The sequence below is a fragment of the Schistocerca cancellata genome, chromosome 3 (assembly GCF_023864275.1).
Source record: "Schistocerca cancellata isolate TAMUIC-IGC-003103 chromosome 3, iqSchCanc2.1, whole genome shotgun sequence".
Classification (NCBI taxonomy): domain Eukaryota; kingdom Metazoa; phylum Arthropoda; class Insecta; order Orthoptera; family Acrididae; genus Schistocerca; species Schistocerca cancellata.
Window position 1 is genome coordinate 475828368 of NC_064628.1, and position 22409 is coordinate 475850776.

The 22409-nt window shown below is 39.9% G+C and overlaps 1 protein-coding gene across 1 annotated transcript in view; it reads left to right on the top strand.

The window, feature by feature from the left end:
• The window catches only part of LOC126175244 (octopamine receptor beta-2R), a 40496-nt gene extending 18530 nt beyond the window's left edge, over nucleotides 1-21966 (top strand). Inside the window, exon 2 of the mRNA XM_049921885.1 lies at nucleotides 15794-21966. Within this exon, the coding sequence (XP_049777842.1) occupies nucleotides 15794-16234 (441 nt within the window). The 3' untranslated portion in view covers nucleotides 16235-21966. The remainder of the gene's footprint in view (nucleotides 1-15793) is intronic.
• The last annotated feature ends 443 nt before the right edge of the window (nucleotides 21967-22409 follow it).

Below are 22409 nucleotides of genomic sequence, written 5' to 3' on the forward strand. Positions count from 1 at the left end.
CCTTATGTAGGCAATTACCTTAGACTAATTTAATGGCCCCTAGGTAAAGAAATCGCTTTTAGTTTGTTTATTTAGGACATAATCAAAGGCCCATAACGGTCATTATAATTAACCTGATTTATAGTAGAGATGGCCGTCAAATTTACCCAGGCACAGTCCATGGATTGAAGAAGCTGTGTGGTTTTCCAAGTGTTTGTTTATGATTCCTGTGAAGGGTAAAGATTTTGTGGATAATATTTGTCAGAGAAGGATTCATCTTCAGAAAGCCATGGAACTGTGTGAACTTCTGAGAATGTAAAATCTGCTTCTGGAAAGAAATGAAATCCTATTCCTTCCACTCCCCTCTGATGTATACATCAGAGGGGTACCTGCTATATTCACTTTCGTAACGAGAAAAGAAGAGATGGGTATATTAATGCTGGCCCAAAATACACCATAATGACGGAGCAGGCAGCTGAAGTATATGGTGTGTTGTAATATATAGCAATTATTTTTAAAATAGGAACTGTTTTGTTAGATGAAAGACGTAAGTAGTTTTAGAACTATGTTGTAAACGTGGGATTACATTCGGTAGGAGTTTATTGTTCTCTGACGACATTATTTAATAAAGTTTTGATGTCCCAAGTCTTAATAACCCGTGCTTATAATTTTTTAACAAAAAGAAATACGTAATAGTTATTCAATATCAGTAATTCATTAATTACACAGGGTGGTCCATTGATCGTGAGTAGGCCAAATATCTCCCGAAATAAGCGTCATACGAAACAACTACAAGGAACGAAACTTGTCTAGCTTGAATGTGGAAACCAGATCGTGCTATGGTTGGCCCGCTAGATGGCGCTGCCATAGGTCAAACGGATATCAACGGCGTGTTTTTAAATCGGAACCCCCATTTTTATTACATATTCGTGTAGTACGTAAAGATATATGAATGTTTTAGTTGGATCACTTTTTTCGCTTTGTGATAGATGGCGCTGTAATAGTCACAAACATATCGCTCACAATTTTAGACGAACAGTTGGTATCAGGTAGGTTTTTTAAATTAAAATACAGAACATTTGAACATTTTATTTCGGTTGTTCCAATGTGATACATGTACCTTTGTGCGCTTATCATTTCTGAGGACGCATGCTGTTACATCGTGACTACTTGTAAATACCAAATTAATGCAATAAGTGCTCGAAACGATGCACTTCAAACTCAATGCATTTGGCAATACGTGTAACGACATTCCTCTCAACAGCGAGTAGTTCGTCTTCCGCAATGTTCGCACATGCACTGACAATGCGCTGACGCGTGTTGTCAGGCGGTGTCGATGGATTACGATAGCAACTATCCTTCAACTTTCCCCACAGAAAGAAATCCGGGGACGTCACATCCGGTGAACGTGCAGGCCATGGTATGGTACTTCGACTCCAATCCACCTGTTATGAAATATGTTATTCAATACCGCTTCAACCACGCGCGAGCTATGTGCCGGATATCCATCATGTTGGAAGTACATCGCCATTCTGTCATGCAGTGAAACATCTTGTATTAACATCGGTAGAACATTACGTAGGAAATCAGCATACATTGCACCATTTAGATTGCCATCGATAATATTGGGTCCAATTATCTTTCCTCCCATAATGCCGCACCGTACATTTACCCGCCAAGGTCGCTGCTGTTCCACTTGTCGCAGCCATCTTGGATTTTCCGTTGCCCAATAGTGCATTATATGCCGGTTTACGTTACCGCTGTTGGTGAATGGCGCTTGTCGCGAAATAGAACGCGTGCAAAAAATCTGTCATCGTCCCGTAATTTCTCTTGTGCCCAGTGGCAGAACTGTACACGACGTTCAAAGTCGATGCCATGCAACTTCTGGTGCATAGAAACATGGTACGGGTGCACCCGATGTTGATGTAGCATTCTCAACACCGACGTTTTTGAGATTCCCCATTCTCGCACAATTTGTCTGCTACTTATGTGCGGATTAACCGCAACAGCAGCTAAAACACCTACTTTGGCATCATCATTTGTTGCAGGTCGTGGTTGACGTTTCACATGTGACTGAACACTTCCTGTTTCCTTAATAACGTAAATATCTGGCGAACGGTCCGGACACTTGGATGATGTCGTCCAGGATACCGAGTAGCATACATAGCACACGCCCGTTGGGCATTTTGATCACAATAGCCATACATCTACTCGATAACGACCTTTTCCGCAATTGGTAAACGGTCTATTTTAACACGGATAATGTATCACGAAAGCAAATACCGTCCGCACAGGCGGAATGTTATGTGATACCACGTACTTATATGTTTGTAACTATTACAGCGCCATCTATCACAAAGCGAAAAAAGTGGTCCAACTAAAACACTCATATTACTTTACGTACTACAAGAATATGTAATAAATAATGGGGGTTCCTATTTTTAAAAAACGCAGTTGATATGCGTTTGACCTATGGCAGTGCCATCTAGCGGGCGAACAATAGCGCCATCTGGTTCCCCCTTCAAGCTAGGCGAGTTTTGTTCTTTGTAGTTTTTTCGTTTGATGCTTACTTCGCGAGACATTTGGCCCGGTCACTATCAATGGACCACCCTGTATAATGATCATGATGACGTTAACAGTTATAGTAATTCTTATTTTAGGACAGAAAAAAAGGTATTCCATATTTTCGGAATGTGAGGTCGTTAGAATAATGAGTACTTGCGGATTGTAACATATCGGTTGAAACGAGTGATGAGCCAAAGAGTTGTTATAAACTTTTCTACACTGTGCAATAAGCCTGCAGCTGCTTCCTCAGAAATCTTAATGTACGCAACTCCCCATGATATTCATTATTAGACTGCAACCGGTCTTCTCGTAGCATCTGACAGTTGCCAGCTGCACAATTTTCCGCTAAACACGGCCCGCCAACGCTCAGTATTGCAAACGGCACAATCTCGCCATGTAACCAGTCTTATCCATATGCATCGTATGTTAATGCAGCGTACACAGCAGCACATGTTTTGTCCTTAAAATCAACCGTGTAAGAAAGACACCACTGGAAAATGGAAACAGCACCAAATATGTCTTCCTATTTCTGTTTGTCGGTGATGCAGGGATAGATAATGCTTTTAATGAATATGTACAAATGTTGCGCAGCCATTTCACATGTGGTCTCTTGTACCGGAAACGCCGTGTGTTCATGATAATGCTGTTGACTTTCTAGGCTACTGAGTTTGTTTCGTTCTGATTTACATGTGGCACCACTGCAGCCAGAGAGAGTTCACGTAATGCCCAGAATGTCTTCATAGCTTGCATTATATTTTCCTTTCGTTCAGTTTTTAAATTTTGTAACGCCACAATTTAATTCGAAGGCCCTGGCCTCCAGGCGTGATACCTTCATACTAGCTACATATTTCAAGTGCGAACAGTGTGTCATTCTACCATGTATTAGTAGCTCAATATAGATAGTGCCCTAACGTGTTAATCTCTAGGAGTAATAAATAACGTTAGTTTAAGTACTAAGAAATTTTAAATTGACGTATTGGGATTTTAATTTCGTATGGCTGTCGAATAATGTCGAGAAATAAGTTATATAAGGTTAGAAAGTACGGAAAAATATTATGGAAAATCATAATAATTTCGAGTACTCGCATATTAACAGTTTGATGAATATGAAACATGGAGATATATTAAGAGGAGTTCTTATGACGTCACAGACTTGAAACCGATGTCTGCCTCGTTAGCTGCGCCAAACACTAGTGTCTGGTGGAGGGCTTTCTCCGAAAATGCCAGCTTACGTCAGTCACGGCATATTAATAGTTCTGACTGCAAAGTGTACAGGAATCACATTTCATTCGTGTAAGAGGGCTCGTTCAAGATACATTTTCTTTTATACACATGAATTTTAGTTGCACTGTGTACTTTTACTGAAGTGGTTTTATTTCTGTCATTAGACTTTAGATTTCCTATCAGTCCAAATCGAAAAGCTATAAGACGAAAAGAATGGAAACCGACCAAACATAGCAAAATTGTTCTCAGCATTTTCGGGAAGAGAACATACACCGGAGGCCAATTTCGTTAGTGCAAATTAAGGACAACAATGGATTAGGGAAGCAGCCTATTCTCATCACATACTTCTTGGTTATTCAAAACGTGTACCAAAAACAAAGTTAAATGAACGAGGTGAAATTCTTCGTTTCATCGGATGTAATATGCATTTTAGCCCAGAAATAGACTGAAAATGTCTTTCCGATGCCAAATCCAATATGCATATGACAAAGGCCTTGTTGTCCGAAAGCTTAATTTGTGACAAACCTTTTGTTGTGCCTATCTGCAACAAGGTGGCAATTTACGGAGATGGGACCTGGATAAACTGAAAGAACCAGAGGTTGTACAGAGTTTCAGGAAGAGCATAAGGGAACAATTGACAGGAATGGGTGAAAGAAACACAGTAGAAGAAGAATGGGTAGCTTTGAGGGAAGAAATAGTGAAGGCAGCAGAAGATTAAGTAGGTAAAAAGACGAGGGCTAGTAGAAATCCTTGGGTAACAGAAGAGATTCTGAATTTAATTGGTGAAACGAGAAAATACAAAAATGCAGTAAGTGAAGCAGGCAAAAAGGAATACAAATGTCTCAGAAATGAGATCGACAGGAAGTGCAAAATGGCTAAGCAGGGATGGCTAGAGGACAAATGTAAGGATTTTGCAAAAACAGACATAACGTCTGATGGGATAGCAGCAATCAGCGATTGTATAATGTTACTTATAATCCGTCTTGATTGCAAAATTTTTTATAATTCATATGACCGGTTTCAAAAAAATGGTTCAAATGGCTCTGAGCACCATGGGCCTCAACTGCTGTGGTCATAAGTCCCCTAGAACTTAGAACTACTTAAACCTAACTAACCTAAGGACATCACACACATCCATGCCCGAGGCAGGATTCGAACCTGCGACCGTAGCGGTCGTGCGGTTCCAGACTGTAGCGCCTTTAACCGCTCGGCCACTCCGGCCGGCAGTGACCGGTTTCGGTTCATTCAGAACCATCTTCAGATCTGTAATGATAATAATACTAATTTACTATTTCACGGAAGCAAATATTTTCATCCTATCTAATCAACTTCAAATGCACCAGAACGTACCTGATATTGCAGTTACAGGAGTAACCCGTCCAAATCCAGCAACATTGACATGCTGCGTCACATAAAATTGGTTGGCAGAATGCACGTCATTTATATTAATTATAACGCTATTACTGTCGGTAACAAGTGTAAGGATGTAGAGGCTTATCTCACTCAGGGTAAGATAGATACTGCCTACAAGGAAATTAAAGAGACCTTTGGAGAAAAGAGAACCAGTTGCATGAATATCAAGAGCTCAGATGGAAACCCAGTTTTAAGCAAAGAAGGGAAAGTAGAAAGATGGAAGGAGTATATAGAGGATCTATACAGGGGTGATGTTCTTGGGGACAATATTATGGAAATGGAAGAGGAGGTAGATGAAGATGAAATAGGAGATATGATACTGCGTGAAGAGTTTGACAGAGCACTGAAAGACCTAAGTCGAAACAAGGCCCCGGGAGTAGACAACATTCCATTAGAACTACTGACAGCCTTGGGAAAGCCAGTCCTGACAAAACTCTACCATCTGGTGAGCAAGATGTATGAGACAGGCGAAATTACCTCAGATTCCAAGAATAATATAATAATTCCAATCCCAAAGAAAGCAGGTGTTGACAGATGTGAAAATTACCGAACTATCAGTTTAATAAATCGCAGCTGCAAAATACTAACGCGAATTCTTTACAGACGAATGGAAACACTGGTCGAAGACGACCTCGGGGAAGATCAGTTTGGATTCCGTAGAAATGTTGGAACACGTGAGGCAATACTGACCCTACGACTTATCCTAAAAGAAAGATTAATGAAAGGAAAACCTACGTTTCTAGCATTTGTAGACTTAGAGAAAGCTTTTGACAATGTTGATTGGAATACTCTCTTTCAAATTATGAAGGTGGCAGGGGTAAAATACAGGGAGCGAAAGGCTATTTACAATTTGTACAGAAACCAGATCGCAGTGGTAAGAGGTGAGGGACATGAAAAGAAAGCAGTGGTTGGGAAGGGAGTGAGGCAGGGTTGTAGTCTCCCTCCGATGTTATTCAATCTGTATATTAAGCAAGCAGTAAAGGAAACAAAAGAAAAATTCGGAGTAAGTATTAAAATCCATGGAGAAGAAATAAAAACTTTAAGGTTCGCCGATGACATTGTAATTCTGTCAGAGGCAGCAAACGACTTGGAAGAGCAGTTGAACGGAATGGACTGTGTCTTGAAAGGAGGGTATAAGATTAACATCAACAAAAGCAAAACGAGGATAATGGAAAGTAGTCGAATTAAGTCGGGTGATGCTGAGGGAATTAGATTAGGAAATGAGACACTTACAATAGTAAAGGAGTTTTGCTATTTGGGGAGCAAAATAACTGATGATGGTCGAAGCAGAGAGGATATAAAATGTAGACTGGCAATGGCAAGGAAAGCGTTTCTGAAGAAGAGAAATTTGTTAACATCGAGTATAGATTTAAGTGTGAGGAAGTCGTTTCTGACAGTATTTGTATGGAGTGTAGCCATGTATGGAAGTGAAACATGGACGATAAATAATTTAGACAAGAAGAAAATAGAAGTTTTCGAAATGCTGAAGACTAGATGGGTAGATCACGTAACTAATGAGGAGGTATTGAATAGAATTGGGGAGAAGAGGTGTTTGTAGCACACCATGACCAGAAGAAGGGATCGGTTGGTAGAACATGTTCTGAGGCATCAAGGGATCACCAATTTAGTATTGGAGGGCAGCGTGGAGGGTAAAAATCGTAGAGGGAGACCAAGAGATGAATACACTAAGCAGATTCAGAAGGATGTAGGCTGCAGTAGGTACTGGGAGATGAAGAAGCTTGCACAGGATAGACTAGCATGGAGAGCTTCATAAAACCAGTCTCAGGACTGAAGACCACAACAACAACATCTGCAACTCAGCGTCTCCGCTGTATGTTGAGTAGCAACTATCCTTTTCATAATATAGTTTCTGATGCTATGTGTTTCACGGATGCGTTCTAATATCCTGTTCAAAACAAATATTGCGAGCACACGAGAAAAACTGAGAGCAAGAAGCAATCGTAAATAGGAGTCTGTAGTGCGGTCTCTCATGGCGCCGCTGGGTCTAAACAACGTGCAGCCTAAGTCTGCAGCGCCAATTTCCTGTTATTATACCTCCATGATAGGAAATGTATTTGCTATAGAAAATAAGGTCTGTGCTTGATTTATATTCTGTGCTGTATAGCCCCTTTGCTACGAGGACCTAGTAACCCTGCTCGTTGATCGAGGTTGAGGTACCATTGTAGGTATCCAATAGAAAAATGGGACATTATTTTAAGTAATGATAAAAACGATGTATTGTAACTCTCATTGTTGTCTACTTACTATAAATAAGATTTAATAAGAGAAATTGTGGCAGTCGAGCTTATGTAGTAGCTTGAGCATAAAACTGGTGGAAGAAACGACGGTTATCAATATACGGGTCTGTTCATTTATTGGGTTTGAGTGTATTAAAAGACCTACGCTATTCCTTTCAATCTTCGTGAAATTGTGATCCACGTACCAAACAATATTCCTGGATGTTGAATTTTCCGTCAGTTTTGAAAGCTATGGCGCATTCGTCAGAGTTTAATTCCACTGGTTGTAAAAGTTCTTCGTTTTACAACAGTAAACGATTTGTGTTACTTCTTAACGTATTGGTACTAACATATAAATTATGTACTTGTCATTTAGTTAGAGTCTTCCCTTTCTTCCTTTGTTAGAAACAACTCTTATGCACTAAAGCGTAATCATTTCATCAATAGAAGCCTGTACTAGTTATGAGATTCCGGAAAATGGTTAAGTAACGTTCCGTTAATGTACTGAGGAGTGTTCTATAAAGAAGCTGCCTAAAAATTAACCTCGTCAGAATTGGCAAGAGGAAGTTTTAGACGGGAAGCAACTATAAATTACTGTAATTTTTGTGGTACATATACATGTCAGAGACCCAGTACAGAGGGCAATTCATAAACTCAATTTACGCACATATGATAACTGTAGATGGTGTAATATTTGGTAATGGGTAAGTCCGTAAAATAGAAAAGTGAGAACTTCGCAGTACTTGGCTGTTGCGAGCCGTCTAGTTACATATCACTCCAATAGCTCTCGACAATCTGATTTTCACCTAACACCGTTAAAATGCTTTTAGCGCGATTTCAGCGCTTTAAAAACATCACACTTTGTGCTCCACTAATGTATGTTCAAGCAGCTATACACTAGGGGCGATAGAAGTTGTTTGGACACCGTCAACGTTATTAAAGCTGCATACATAACGTAACCTCGCTTTTTTTGTTGCCTCTGATATTATTAATCAATGGTGTTTAAAGTGTTTTCCAAATCTGTAAACATTCTCATAGCATAATTATCTGTGTATAGTGCAGCCAGTAATGAGAAAATAATCCTGTGACGATAGCCGTTTTTACTTATCAGTCATAAAGTTGACGACAGTTGAGTAAAAACTGATATACTCGTAGGACAAATAATATGTAGTTCCTATTGAATATTTCACCAAGTAACTTACTAAGGAAGCACAAACTGTTTACAGTGTGGGGAAAATACGCAGTTACCATCTGCGGTGGTGTCTTTTATTACGTACGACGTGGATAAACAATTCTCTTAAAATCTTTGGCGATTCCTGTTTAATGGGCATTAGGCCATGGTCCATGGCATACTTCTGTGCCTAAGGTTTATTCTCCTAACGCTGGAGACTCAATCAGAGGCTATAAAGGCTCAACAGTTTCGAAATAACAAATTCATCAAGTGACTTTGTGTATAAGTACGCATGGAATGCTCGAGTAGTGACGTCATCAGACTGCTATCTAAGATGGAGCAATCGCGCTAACGTGTGTGATGATGATTGTGCAGTAGTTGGGAGGTGTGGGCAATGTTTGCTTTATTTAGCACTAAGGCCCGCAACTTGTGTGGATACGTATAAAAAGTTTGGCTTTCTGTCCTTTTTGGGATTCCGTACCTCAGTCAGTAAAAATGGGACCCTTATAGGATCACTTTGTTATTGATTGGTCTTCCGTCTGTTAAGACCAGTTTTTCTCAGGAACGGGCTTGGGTATCAAATTAAAATCTATGTCAAATACTAAGGTATACGGTCCCTTGGCGGTGTAAGAAATTTAAGCGCCTACGTCAATTCAGTCAAAAGATGTGGCCATTTACGTCACATACTTTGACACTCGCAAACTCACTCAAAAGCACCTATCGATGCTCTATTGTATACATAATTAAGTTAGTGTGGAAACCTTAGAGCAAATCCGATTTTTTTGGCTTGAAACTGCTGTTTGAGTGTTTATAGCCTATGATGATGTCTCCAGCATTAGAATACACATAACATTAGCCACACAACATGCCTAGTACCACCCCCTAATCTCCGTAAATTCAAAACTCATCAAAGACGCAAATACCTGGCGTCAAAGTAAATGATCTGTATTACTTCTTGGAAACATTATGTATTTTTCTAATGAGGTGCTTGGTCTAGAAACCAGTTAATTCCCAAATCAAATTTCCTCAAGAACTGAATAATGTTTTGACATATGTGGGTTTTGACACAAAAAACTAAATCTTGAGCTATTGCGTAATTATGTTCTGAGATATAACATCTTCATGGCTCACAAACCGAAAGTGAATAAACAGTAAGAATCATAATGTTAATATTACGATCAGCAAACAACGTATAGAAAGTCATTTCACTAAAGTTTGCAACATGAAGTTCACTGTGTTGATTGTATATAGTATATTTCTTCCATGCTGCATCATCTCATACAAGGACAGCCAATAATTTGGAATGCGAGCAGTGCTCTTGGACGTGTGCTCAACTCTCTCCCGTAGTTGCAGTCCTCTACCACTGCCGTGCCTTGCTGTCTGAGAGTCTGTGAGTGAGGGTGGGGGGGGGGGGGGGGGGGTGGAAGACAGAAACGGAGAATGCACCGCGTTTAGATGGCAGTGGAGTTGCACTACATACTATTTGGTTTCGTATTTCATATTTCTCTGCAAGACAAATCACAAATAAAAGAAATTTTCAGTAGTTTCAATTACTTTTGGCACGCTGAGGACATAATATAATCTTTATCTGTCACACACTGTCGGAATAGGAACAAATGCAGACAGTTTCACAAGCTTTTGCACTGCTGTTCAGATGTAATCGTGACTTATTCAGTTTCATAATCGAAAAAAGCCTTTCATTGTGGAGATATGAAAACTATTGCTGTGGAAAATAACGTAGCCCTCCCGGACAGTTGGCACGTTAAGGAATTTGTCTTTTAAATGGGAATTACACAGCAGATCAGTCAGTTACATCTGCACGTGCACAGAGCACTACCAACTGAAATCCCAAACAATCCCGAAAGCAGCTCGAAAATATGTGTAAAATTAGCATTGTCCTCAAAGGTTTAAATATCCTTGTAATTCTCCTTAAGGCCATAATAATTTCCCGAAAATTCGCGTGTACTTAGCGAAATGGGTGGTGCTTTTTGTTAGAATTTTTGCCTTTCAAAGAGCGATTCTTTTTTTAAATGCATCCCTATGAAATCAGAAATAAGTTTTTTCCCATTTTGCAGCGCCTTAATGCAGGCAGTGGGCAGTCAAGCCCACTTAAAACACGAGGTCTGAAATCCATTCTGGATGTTCTAATTTTCATTCCCACTTTGCTTTTTCCTTCATAAATTCAACAATAACGGATTTTAAATCGAAAAACCGTTTCAGGCCTGCAACTTGATTTAACAAACATATTTCGCAGTGATATACGAGGACAAAGTCTCCATACTCTTAATTCAGATCCATCGAAAACTGTGGCAGCTGATAGTGTAATAACGCATGTGACTTAAGAAAGTTTGTTATTCACACTGCAAATTACATTATTTTCTCCGTGCCTGAAAAATTTATCACGAAATGCTTCTTAGTGTGCAGAACAATAAATCCCATCTGTTGATCATTATAATTTTTTGCTCTTTCGTTGTCAACTAAATCTTTAAATTTTTTCTACTTTGTACTGTAATATCTTTTCATATCAAAGTCGCATTACCCATCCCTTATATGACTCCATAATAGATACTAAGAATTCTCATCCTTCTCTTCCGTCATTTGCATTCATTTTAAAAGCTTGTGACGATAGCTCGCAAGACTGCCGCTTTTTGTGCGAAAAACCACTGGACTTGTGAACTTCATTTGTACCATGAAAAAATAGCGAAGGGTAAATTCCGAGCTGAAGAATGTCGTGCCAGCTAAAAAATGCCACACCGTAATGCTAAATGAACGGTTGTGCTGTACTGAGTACTTCTGAGAAGGATCGAGCAACACTGACTGAGATCGGCTGATCATCGGCCCGCAGGAGTGCAACACACCCTGCTTGTGTGTAGTTTTGCACTCCATGGCTGATCCTGATCTACTGCATTCGTGCTGCATCCAGTGATCTCACCCTCAATAAAGACGGTGGGTTGCAGTAGCGGGCAGGAGGCATATATTACTGTGGATGAAGTCCTAAAAACATTAATTGTGCGTGAAAATATATATCACACTTTTCTAGCAACCAAACTGCCCTAAATTATCTGTGTGTGAGCTGGGAGCTTAGCCATGACTACACATCAGACACCAGTGTTAGGTAAATGTGGGCACCAAACTGCTTTTACTGTGTTTTGGCAGTTAAGGTAAAGTAAACATTGCTTCTGATGGAAATGTCATCACATTTTTCGAGGATATTGTTCAGTACTCTTTCTTGGATCACGAATAGTCAAATGTGAGTTATTTGTAATATTTTTGTGGTGATTTCATCAGCTGTTTCCAGTTTTTAAACAGAAATACGGGGTGTGTAAAACACAAGTGGTCGACAAAATATTTACAGTAAGACTGACGTGGGATTGACATTTGTCAACGTACATCATTAAGATGTTGGAAGTGGCCGATGTCGTTATGTGCTCGATTTAAATATCTGTGAGACACAGATGACAGCAGTACCTCAGGGATTGCAGCAATTCCATTTTAAATTTTCTTTTGTAGCTCTAACAGTGTGTAAAGATTTTTTTATACACATGGCCCTTTAATTTTTCCTACAGGTAAAAATCACAAAGAGAGCTCAGAGGACCGAGTTGATCAGAATATTGTGCTGACGCTGTTGATTGCCCTCTCTTCACCAAACTACTCTTTCGCTCGTCTCAAGCTTGTTGAGACAGTTTGTGCTGTTGCTATTTTGCTGAAAATATACATGGAGTCGTTCATCGCCTGTGAGTTGTTCAACAGTTTACCATCCTTCTCAACACACTAAATGTTCGGGAGGCGTGATCCGTGTGTCGACACTACACTGATGTGTGCTGGGTAGCATAATAAATTTTGATGTACAAATTCCGTAAAAGGGTTGGGGCCACTCTTCCCAAACTGCAACGACCCTTAGGGCCGAAACTATACATTTACGAACAGGATTCCATCTTGAAAAACAACAAGTTTGTCCTCATGCACAAATGCGAAGACATGTTACTGATCTTTCTCGTATATACGCCCACTGCACTACGTCATTTTCTGGTTTTTATATGGAAACTAAACTGCAGCTCACGCATTTTGGTGCGTGTAACAACATTAATTTTTTTTCATGTTAGTTTACCTTTGATAAGGCTCCTGAGCCACAGTACAGTACTGTGCATTATGGGTGACATAAAGTAAACACAAGTATTACGTTAAGAAGCAACAGCGATAATTTTCCGAGCATATAAATTGTGATAGGCAGAGTCCGAAGCAGCTACAGTGACTGGGTTGCCTGTTATCAGGTTAGGTAAGGAGTGGAGTGTGAGACGTGGGAAAGAGACAAGTATTTTTGTCTCTCTCTCTGAGCACATCGTCTCGTGCTTCCGCCTTCGCAAGTGCACCCCAGTGCCATGTTAAATATCATAATACACTGAGGTGCCAGAAATCATGGGACACCTCCTAATATCGTGTCGGACCTCCTTTTCCCCGGCGTAATGCACCGATTCGACATGATATGGACTGAGCAAGACGTTGGAAGCACACTGCAGAAATATTGATCCGTCCATAATAGCGGAAGTGTTGCCGGTGAAAGATTTTGTGCACTAACTGATCTGTTGATTATGTCCCATAAGCGTTCTATGGGATTCATGTTGGACCATCTGAAAGGCCAAATCATTTGCCGTAATGTCAGGACGTTCTTCAAATCGACCGCGAACGACCTTTGTCCGGTGACATGGCGCACTGTCTTACACAAAAATTCCATTGTTGTTTGGGAAGTCCATGAACGGCTGCATATTGTCTCCAAGTAGTTGAACATAACCATTTTCAGTCAATTATCGGTTCTGTTGGACCACACGGCTTCCATGTAAACACAGCCTACTCCGGTATCAAGCTACCACCAGCATTCGTAGCGCCTTGTTGACGACTTGGCTCCATGGATTCTCGAACCATTCAGTCAGCTTTTACCAACTGTATTCGGGACTAATCTGACGACGCCACGGTTTTCCAGTCGTGTAGGGTCCAACCGATATGGTCACAAGCCCAGGAAAATCCTGCAGGCGATGCAGTGCTGTTAGCAAACGCACTCACGTCGGTCGTGTGCTAAAATTCTAAACAAATTAAGACTAACGCTTAAAAATCCTATTGAAAGAGTAAATACTACAACAATAATAATAAAACGATTTATATTCTTCTCATGTCTTCTAAGGGATACGTTCTTCATATGTCCCACATTGACTTCTGCAGTTATTTCATGCAGTGATGTTTGTCTGTTAGCACTGAGAACGCTACGCGAACGCCGCTGTTAAGTGCAGACCGTCGGCCACCGCGTTGTCCTTGGTGAGAGGTAATGCCTGAAATGTAATATTCTCGGGAGATTATTGACACTGTTGATATCGGAATATCAGTTACCGAATTAGAAAGTCCCATGCGTCTAGCTCCAACTGCTATTCCGCGTTCAAAGTCTGTTGATTCCCGACGTGTAGCTATAGTCACGCTGGACATCTTTTCTCATGAAACACATGAGTAAAATGACAGCTCCGTCAATGCTCTACACCAGTGGTTCCCAACAGATGGTCCGCGGACCCCAGGGGTCCGCGAGCTATGCCAGAGGTGTCCGCAAGATGCTATTAGAATAAAAAATATATTAAATACATTTCGTATGATAACAGATTTTTTGTTTTAGTCGCTTCCTGCATAAGCAGAGCTTTAGCGAGCGTTAACTTCTCCGTCTAGCGTCTTCCTAGAGTGTAAAGAGATCGGCAGTGAGCATGAGCAACTTCTTATTCGTACCTTTCTCGAGGTAGAATCTTGTCAAGATTTTTTGAACTTAGACACGAGGTTCGTGTCTTCCTTCTTGACACAAGGTACGCGGATTTTCTCACTGACTTCTCTTGGATTTGCTCAGTTGCGTACTTAACTAATGTGTTTGAACACTTGAATGTGTTATACTTCAGTTTACAAGAAAAATTTAGACAACTTCAAAGCTGAGAATAAGATCGGTGCTATGGTCAAAAAGTGTCAGATATTGGCGTCAAGGATAGAAAACGAGTCACTAACTCACTTTTCTACTTTGAAACAATTCGTGGAGTGATCAGAGGAGAGTTTGACTGACCAGATCAAGATCAATGTAGCCGAGCATCTACGCAGCCTAGCCACCATTTTTAGAGAGTATTTCCCTGAACCTGACCCCAGACGACAGATGGATTCGAAATCCCTTCAGCTGTGAAGAAATAGATAAAATCCAAGGCCTCACTGTAGAACAGCAAGATCAACTTGTGGATCTGTCCGTTTGTGGTACGATGATAAAAATTTTCTTCGGTGATAAAATTACAGATTTATGGGAATCAGCACGCAAGGACTACAAGAAACTTGGAGATAAGGCAATGAAAAAGATCCTTCCATTTGCAACCACATTTTCTTCCATGTGTTTCATGAAAAACAAATATAGGAATCAGCTCGACATGCTGTCGGATTTCAGAGTTAAAGTTTCAAGTTTGAAACCTAATATTTGAGAAATAATGGACTCAAAGGTCAGATTGAACTCATCTCATTAAGAATTGAAAATTAAAACTAACTATCTACTGATGGGGTACTCTGTTGTGACTGTATTTTTTTCAGATAAATAATGCCTTGTATGAAATTAGTTTTTTCTTATTTTTCACAGGTGTCTACTCAATGCAATCTCAAGTGTAGTACACTTGAAAGACCAATGCACTCAGTTTTAATTTTTTCCTGGCATTTTCAGTTCATTCTCAATTTTTTATTTTTTTAAGGAGTTTGTTATGGTAAACACCCACATTTGAAGACAAAGATTTTGAGCAATAATCGAAAATTTAACAATAACAATGATGGCTAAAGTGAAAAAGTTTTAAGCTCAATATTTTTTTCAATGATGAATATGTCAATGTTTTTTCTAAGGACCAAAAATAGAATACGTATAAAAAAGACTTAATTTGGCTTTTTTAGGTACTTGATAATGTGATATGACAATGTACCAATCATGCTCGATGAGGGGGTCCTCGAGAAAATTTTGTTGGGAACCCCTGCTCTAAACATTTATATCTCCTTATGCGAGAGTACCGCCATCTGCATATCTGCACATTTCTACCGCTCAACTGTAATCACCTTAATGTAGTGTCCAGACGCATTGCAGCCGGCTGCCTCGAATTATATATTTTTTACGGGACGGCTGGGAGCTACAGGCCGCTGACTGCTGGTCGCCTTCTGTCTGCAGGTGCACTCTACCCCCACCAAGGACCGCAACATCATCAAGATGAAGCGCGAGCACAAGGCGGCGCGGACGCTGGGCATCATCATGGGCACGTTCATCCTGTGCTGGCTGCCCTTCTTCCTGTGGTACGTCTCGACGTCGCTGTGTGACACCTGCCCGTGCCCGGACCTGGTCGTCGACCTGGTCTTCTGGATCGGCTACTTCAACTCGACGCTGAACCCCATCATCTACGCGTACTTCAACCGCGACTTCCGCGAGGCGTTCAAGAACACGCTGCAGTGCGCCTTCTGCAGCCTGTGCCGGCGGCCGCCGTCCGACCTGGACGCGCTCGACGTGCGCCGGCACTCGCTGCGCTACGACGAGCGCACGCGGAGCATCTACTCGGAGACGTACCTCAGGCACATCGACCGCCGGCGCTCCAGCGAGTTCGGCTCCAGCCTGTGATCCGAGGCCACCGCGCTCTAGCTGCCGGGCTCGCTGCCTCGGCACTGCCGCATCGCAGTCGATGCCTTCTAGAGTGCGGTGCTACGTACCCTCTCCACAAAGCAATAACGGACTGCAGGGCGATACCCACGGCTGCAACAAGTGGTCCTCCCCAGCTCTCTAGCCCCGTCTCGCCAAGTGTTTTCTGTGCCCGAGATACAGTTTTGCTAACACGGCTGTCGTGCCACTAGGAGTTGACGCTTACAGCGAATTGTGATTCGTAGGTGTTGTGTAAATGCTACAAATAAAAATAAATATGTGGATGTGAACGCTATACAGGTCGGAAACTGTGTAAAGAAGACGTGTAAAGCCACTGTGTCACCTTTTTTTTATTAGTGGTCGCATTCCAGTGAACACCTAGTATTATGTTCCTAGAGCTCATAAACCTGACAAATCTGCCAGTGTAGGTTGATCCCATGATGATGTTACAAACTTTCACCAATGACGGAAAACGATAAATGTATCAATCTGAAATGAGGGACCCAGGTCCAGAAACTATAGGGTCGAAAATTATACAAAAAATTGTTCTGATACCTCTGATAGTCGAATCCAGTTGTTATCGCTAAGACTGTAGGAGAGGCAACTTTCAGGGATGGCAATATGGACCTAAACAAGAAAAAAAGGCCTAGTAAACATTAGCTCTTTAGTGCGTACCATAAGAGCAACGAGCACGTGAGCACATGTTCTGTAGGAGAGATGTGTTTCACAACAGCAAACAGAGCGAGTTGGCGCAGTGGTTAGCACTCTGGACTCGCATTCGGGAGGACGACAGTTCTAACCCGCATCCGGCCATCCTAATTTAGGTTTTCCCTGATTTCCCTAAACCACTCCAGGCAAATGCCAGGACGGTTCTCTTGAAAGGGCACGGCTGACTTCCTTCCCCATCCTTCCCTATTCCGATGGCACCGATGACCTCGCTGTTTGGTCCCTTCCACCAACTCAACCAACCAACCAACGACGGTAGCAAATATAAAAACTGCTCAGAGGTCTTAAGGTATGCTTTTTAGAGCCAATATTTACTAGTTATTTCTTTCTTGTTTTGATCCATACTACCACCTCTGAAAGTTACCTGTCTTATAATCTTAGCAATAACAATTTTAGTCGACTATGAAAGGTGTCGCAACGATTTTCGCTTCCAACTTTCGACTCAGTCGTTTCCAGACCATGGTGCGTTCCCCAAAATTGTTGCGTTTACTGTTCCCCGTCATCCCCAAAACTTCGTGACATCATCGCGGAATCATCCTGTGTAACACTATGCCTGTAGCTAGCAGGCGAACTAATTCAGTAAGCACACCTCAGACCCTCAATCTAAAAATTACTCCTCACTGGTCTGAAACGTAAACACCGTTTCCCTCACTTCTTTTTTCTGAAATAACAGCTCATTCACTGAAGCAAGATAAATTTTGAAATAAATGCTCATTTGCTGAAACAGGATAAATTCTAATTTACGTAACGCCATCATATACTGCTGTCCGGCATTTTCGTTTTGTAGCACGCGCAAACGTCTACTGTAACTTTTGATGCAGGCAACAAAACATTAAAGAACAGAAATCTAAATATATGCGCTTGTAATAAACAAATTTGTCGAAGAACGGTGCACCATAACATCAGACACGAGAGATGATGTGCTAACAGTCATTGCTAATTACCATCTTCCTGATTTTAAGCCAATAAGTACACTGCAGCAGTTTCATATTCTTTTATATATTTTATTTTTACTTTCGTGGTGTTACATTCAAAAAATGTGAGCATTTGGGTACGAATAAGTGTTGCTGAAATATTGGTCCATTTCAGTCCCAGCAATTTAGGAGCGTCGCTAAAAGGAATCGCAATAGGTAACATCAGAGAAGGAATATCCAGTCATCAAATTTGTCTCACAAAATCTTTCGCATAGCAATGAGCCCTCAGTTTTTTATTATTATTATTGTCATGTTATTCTTTTGACTGACTAGTCCAGGCAGAAATGATTAAAACTGCTGCGTATAAATTTAATCAATGTTTCTGATTCGTGTATGACCATGGTGCATGACTTCTTAGACAAGGAATCAATGAAACTGCGTGAGAAGCGTGAAGTTTTACGGTTTTGAATTATCTGTGACAGATCCATAATATTTTCGATGTAAAGGATTTAGCTTTTAAAGCAATATTTTTAAATGTATTAAAATTTCTGGAGTACTATCTGGTGTATTTGGCACAGAACAGGAAAGTTAAGATTTCTTATCCCGATCAGAAACGCAGTGGCAGAAGCGAGTAAGCACTGGATGAGCTGCGCAGATTGATACGAGTGCGCACAAATAGAAACGCGTCCGAAATAAAAACAAGGAGACACAGACTTTACTGCTTTCACGTTTTCACTCATGCTCAGAGATGTGGCTGTCAAGGCAGCGCACTTTTTGCGGAGTGGTCGTATTAAAGGGAAACAGCATCTGTTACGCTTACTTGTATCTTTTCAGTATGGTAATGGACAACACTGGCTTCAAAATAGGTGCTCTACTTACTGAAAGCGGGTAATATTCTGTAGAATTTTCTGAACTTCTTCGACTTGGTGTGAGCTCGTCAGCCGGGCCGTGTACTGTGAAGTGAAGCGACTACTATTAGGATTACGTGAAACAAATGCCGCTGTGAAGCTAGTCAGTGTTACAGACACCAAATGAACACTCCTCAGTAGGTTTTAAGCGTCAATTGATAAACTTCCTTGCAGCTGTGGCAACGGCATCAAGTCAGGAAACATTCTGAACATTACTGTTCTTCTAAAACGACAATCTTTCTTATAGGAAGTTCTGTTTTATATGAGTGAGTCACAATTTTGTTTTGATTTCTAATAACCTATTTGTACAATTTATTTTATTTTTCATCAACATACATAGTCCTCCCTGATAAAGGTTCTAAATAACAGTGTTCCCGTTTGTGAAATTTCCTTGTTGTGAACATCATTGTCCTCATTATAATGATATTTGTATGCGATACCAGGCAGTAGAATTTTCATTAGAATGCGCTGACATTTGGAGTGCCACTGCAGCTTGCGTTGTCGTTCGTAAAATAAGTTACTGTCAGTTCCTGTGACAAAAGTGACAAGATATTAACATAAATAATTGACTCTAAGAACGGAATCGTGCAATAATCAAGGGGCATTTACGTCAAGCAGTAACCTCGCGATACTCTTACCAGCAAAACAAAACTGCTACTCTTGAATCAATATCTGTGATCAGCAGATTCATTGGATAAAACAAGTTTCCAAATACTCTCAACAATAAGAAGATTCGCTGTGTTCCTGCTAACGACGACTGTCTCCAGCTGCGTGATACTCCAACAGTAATTTCTTTGATGACTTTAAGCCTAATTTTGAAAACAGCGCAGAAATAGCTAGTACCAAATAGTAGAAATAAGAAGTCTCACGAATATGATAAATGTTTCTACTAGTTTACATTTAGCACATTGTGTGCTGAATGATGTCAGCTTGCAATACAATCTCCGTTGTAGCGTAAACGTGGAATTAGGAAATATTTTTGTATCTGTGAAATACCAGATATTGGGAGAGAATTTGGAGAATCAGTGTGAAGTAAATGGACGTATATGAGTAGTACGTGTTAAATACTAAACGTATAACGGGTAATTTGCTCGAACTGACAATCTATAGGTTATATTCACGCATTCATTTTAACAAGAGGTGCTATATCTTATTAGAAAACTTGTTTAAGTGTTAGAGAAAACATTTTGATGATAAAGCAAGTGCCGCTTTTGTGCTGTGAATTTGTATCAACCGATCTTCGAAATAGATATTGTTTCGTCGATGACAGAGGCACTCCGTCAATTTTCACAGTATTTATTCACAAGCATAGTCGTCACCTTAACAGATACATAAAATTACTACATATAATATGAGAACGTAAACACGCATCTGCAAACATCATTAAATAGGTACATGAAGTAGCTAACTGTAGCACAACCTAAAATTCCTTAAATGAGTGGGATAATACGCTACAAAAAGCGCTTAACAATTACCACTTGATTTTTGATTCTGCTACACAGTGTCTTCGAGACTTCAGTAAAAATGTAAAATTCAGTGAGTAATGAAACCGTTTCAACACATATACTTGACCAAGATAGGAGCTATTGAACCAGATAACTTTCAAACGCATGTGCAACGGTTTATTCACACATCGGTACGAGTACCTGAAACATTTATCTTTAAAGAGTATATTATGGTTCCATCTTTTATTTGAGTTCCTCCATAATAAATTGGCACACGAAAGAAATTTTCCAACTTCTTAGTACTTACATGAGTTCTGAGGAAGCACATCGCTAGCTTTTATTATCGTTATTTGTTACTGCAGTTTCATCGTAATAGATTGTTTATTACCAGACACCATGGAAGAGATTATCAAAATTTTCAGTGTTTACATGAGTCTTGATGAAATACGTCATTAGCCTCCACCACATTTCTTACTCTAACGTAAGTAACACGTTAAGTCTACCATAGTTTGATTCGTATTTAGTGCTTCATGAGAAGCTTAAAATTAACTATCTTCGGGTGGCGGACTCGATATTCTGCCAACTCGAAGCACGTGAATGATCAATCTAACTAAATTAAAATCTGTAGGCGAATTTCGAAACATGAATCCATCAAAACAGATAAAAAAACTTTGTATTAAATGCAAGTATATTTCATGTATGCGAACGACTGAATGTATGAATGTGTCATAATGATCTGACTAACACCAACTACACTAGAGACTTCAGTATTAGTGCTGAAATATGGAATTTTCGCTTTTACTGCTTACTAATTCAGACTGAAACATTAGTAAAGCTGTGGTAACAAAACAATTCCGTCTCTGTAGAACTTCTGTGTGCCGTGAGTACACGTATGATCCTAGTGGAATGATTTCCCATTTAAATGATAGAAAGTTGGTAGCCGACGAACAAAACGGCTATTTTATGACTGACACTGAAAAGTGGAGGTACCCGAAAATTGAAAGAATAGCAAACCACTAAAATACTTAGCATTCAGGAATTCAATGTTACGTGTTTATCGACTCATATATTTCCACAAAGCTGCCCGCTTACGTAATAACCCATTTAGAGCACACAAACGTTCCATAGAAGGCTTAGTTGAACATGACCTTTTAAAAAAAGGATTTAGTATTAGCTCTGTCCTACTAGGGATTCTTAGAAAACATTTGGTCTTTCAAAATGTGTTTCTGAAAATATTATTGGACGCATATCGTTCAAAACAAACGCACAGCTAAAATATACGTATTCAGAAAATTACACAGCTGCCAATGAAGCAGCATTACCTGAAGTAAATCGCTGTAGCTATGATTTCACAAGTTTCATTTTCATTTTGTTGAAGATACCTACAAGTGAATGTGTAAATGTACCTAATTTACAAAATCTGTTATATAAATGTTTATTAAATCAACACTGTATGTAAATTAATGTAAATACTTGTGACCAAATGTCAAATATTCTCCATACGTAATTATAAGTTTGAAGTTGAGAAAACCTAATAGGGAAATCTAAATTCTTCCTTCTTTACCTGTGATTCATAAGATAAGATACATATAGTTAATATAAAGTGTTGAAAATGTAACGAGAGATTGTTTAAACCAAAGGACAAACTGAATTATAAAATGTATGTAGCGACTGATACAACTTTCTTTTCAATAAAAGTTTATGTTAAATACAAAAACAACTATAGTGGTCGACATTTGTGTATGATAGCAAATAGTTTCCAACTAACTGTGTTGAAGCTGTAAAGAGAAATGGAAATCGATGCACATACTTTCATTTTTCGGTTGTGTGGAATCCCTAATTGTCCTAATATACACATACTGGGAAGGCTGGGAGTTTCAGAGTTCGTAAAGTACACTATTATACTAAGTACAAAAAGATGACAGAATTTTCATTTTGATCTATAAACTCAGTTATAAATGACTGTCTATCCCCTATGGAAAAGTACCAGTTGAATGGCATTTAGCAACAATCTTTACAATCTGTTTCCTGTGCACAGCAATGTATTCCCCTTCTCATGCTGTAAGCTCAGTTCAACATACATCGAGGAATAAATTAACTTGGCATTAACACTAGAAAGAAGTTAAAGTGAAGAGAAAATATAGAACTCGGTATCATGCAAACA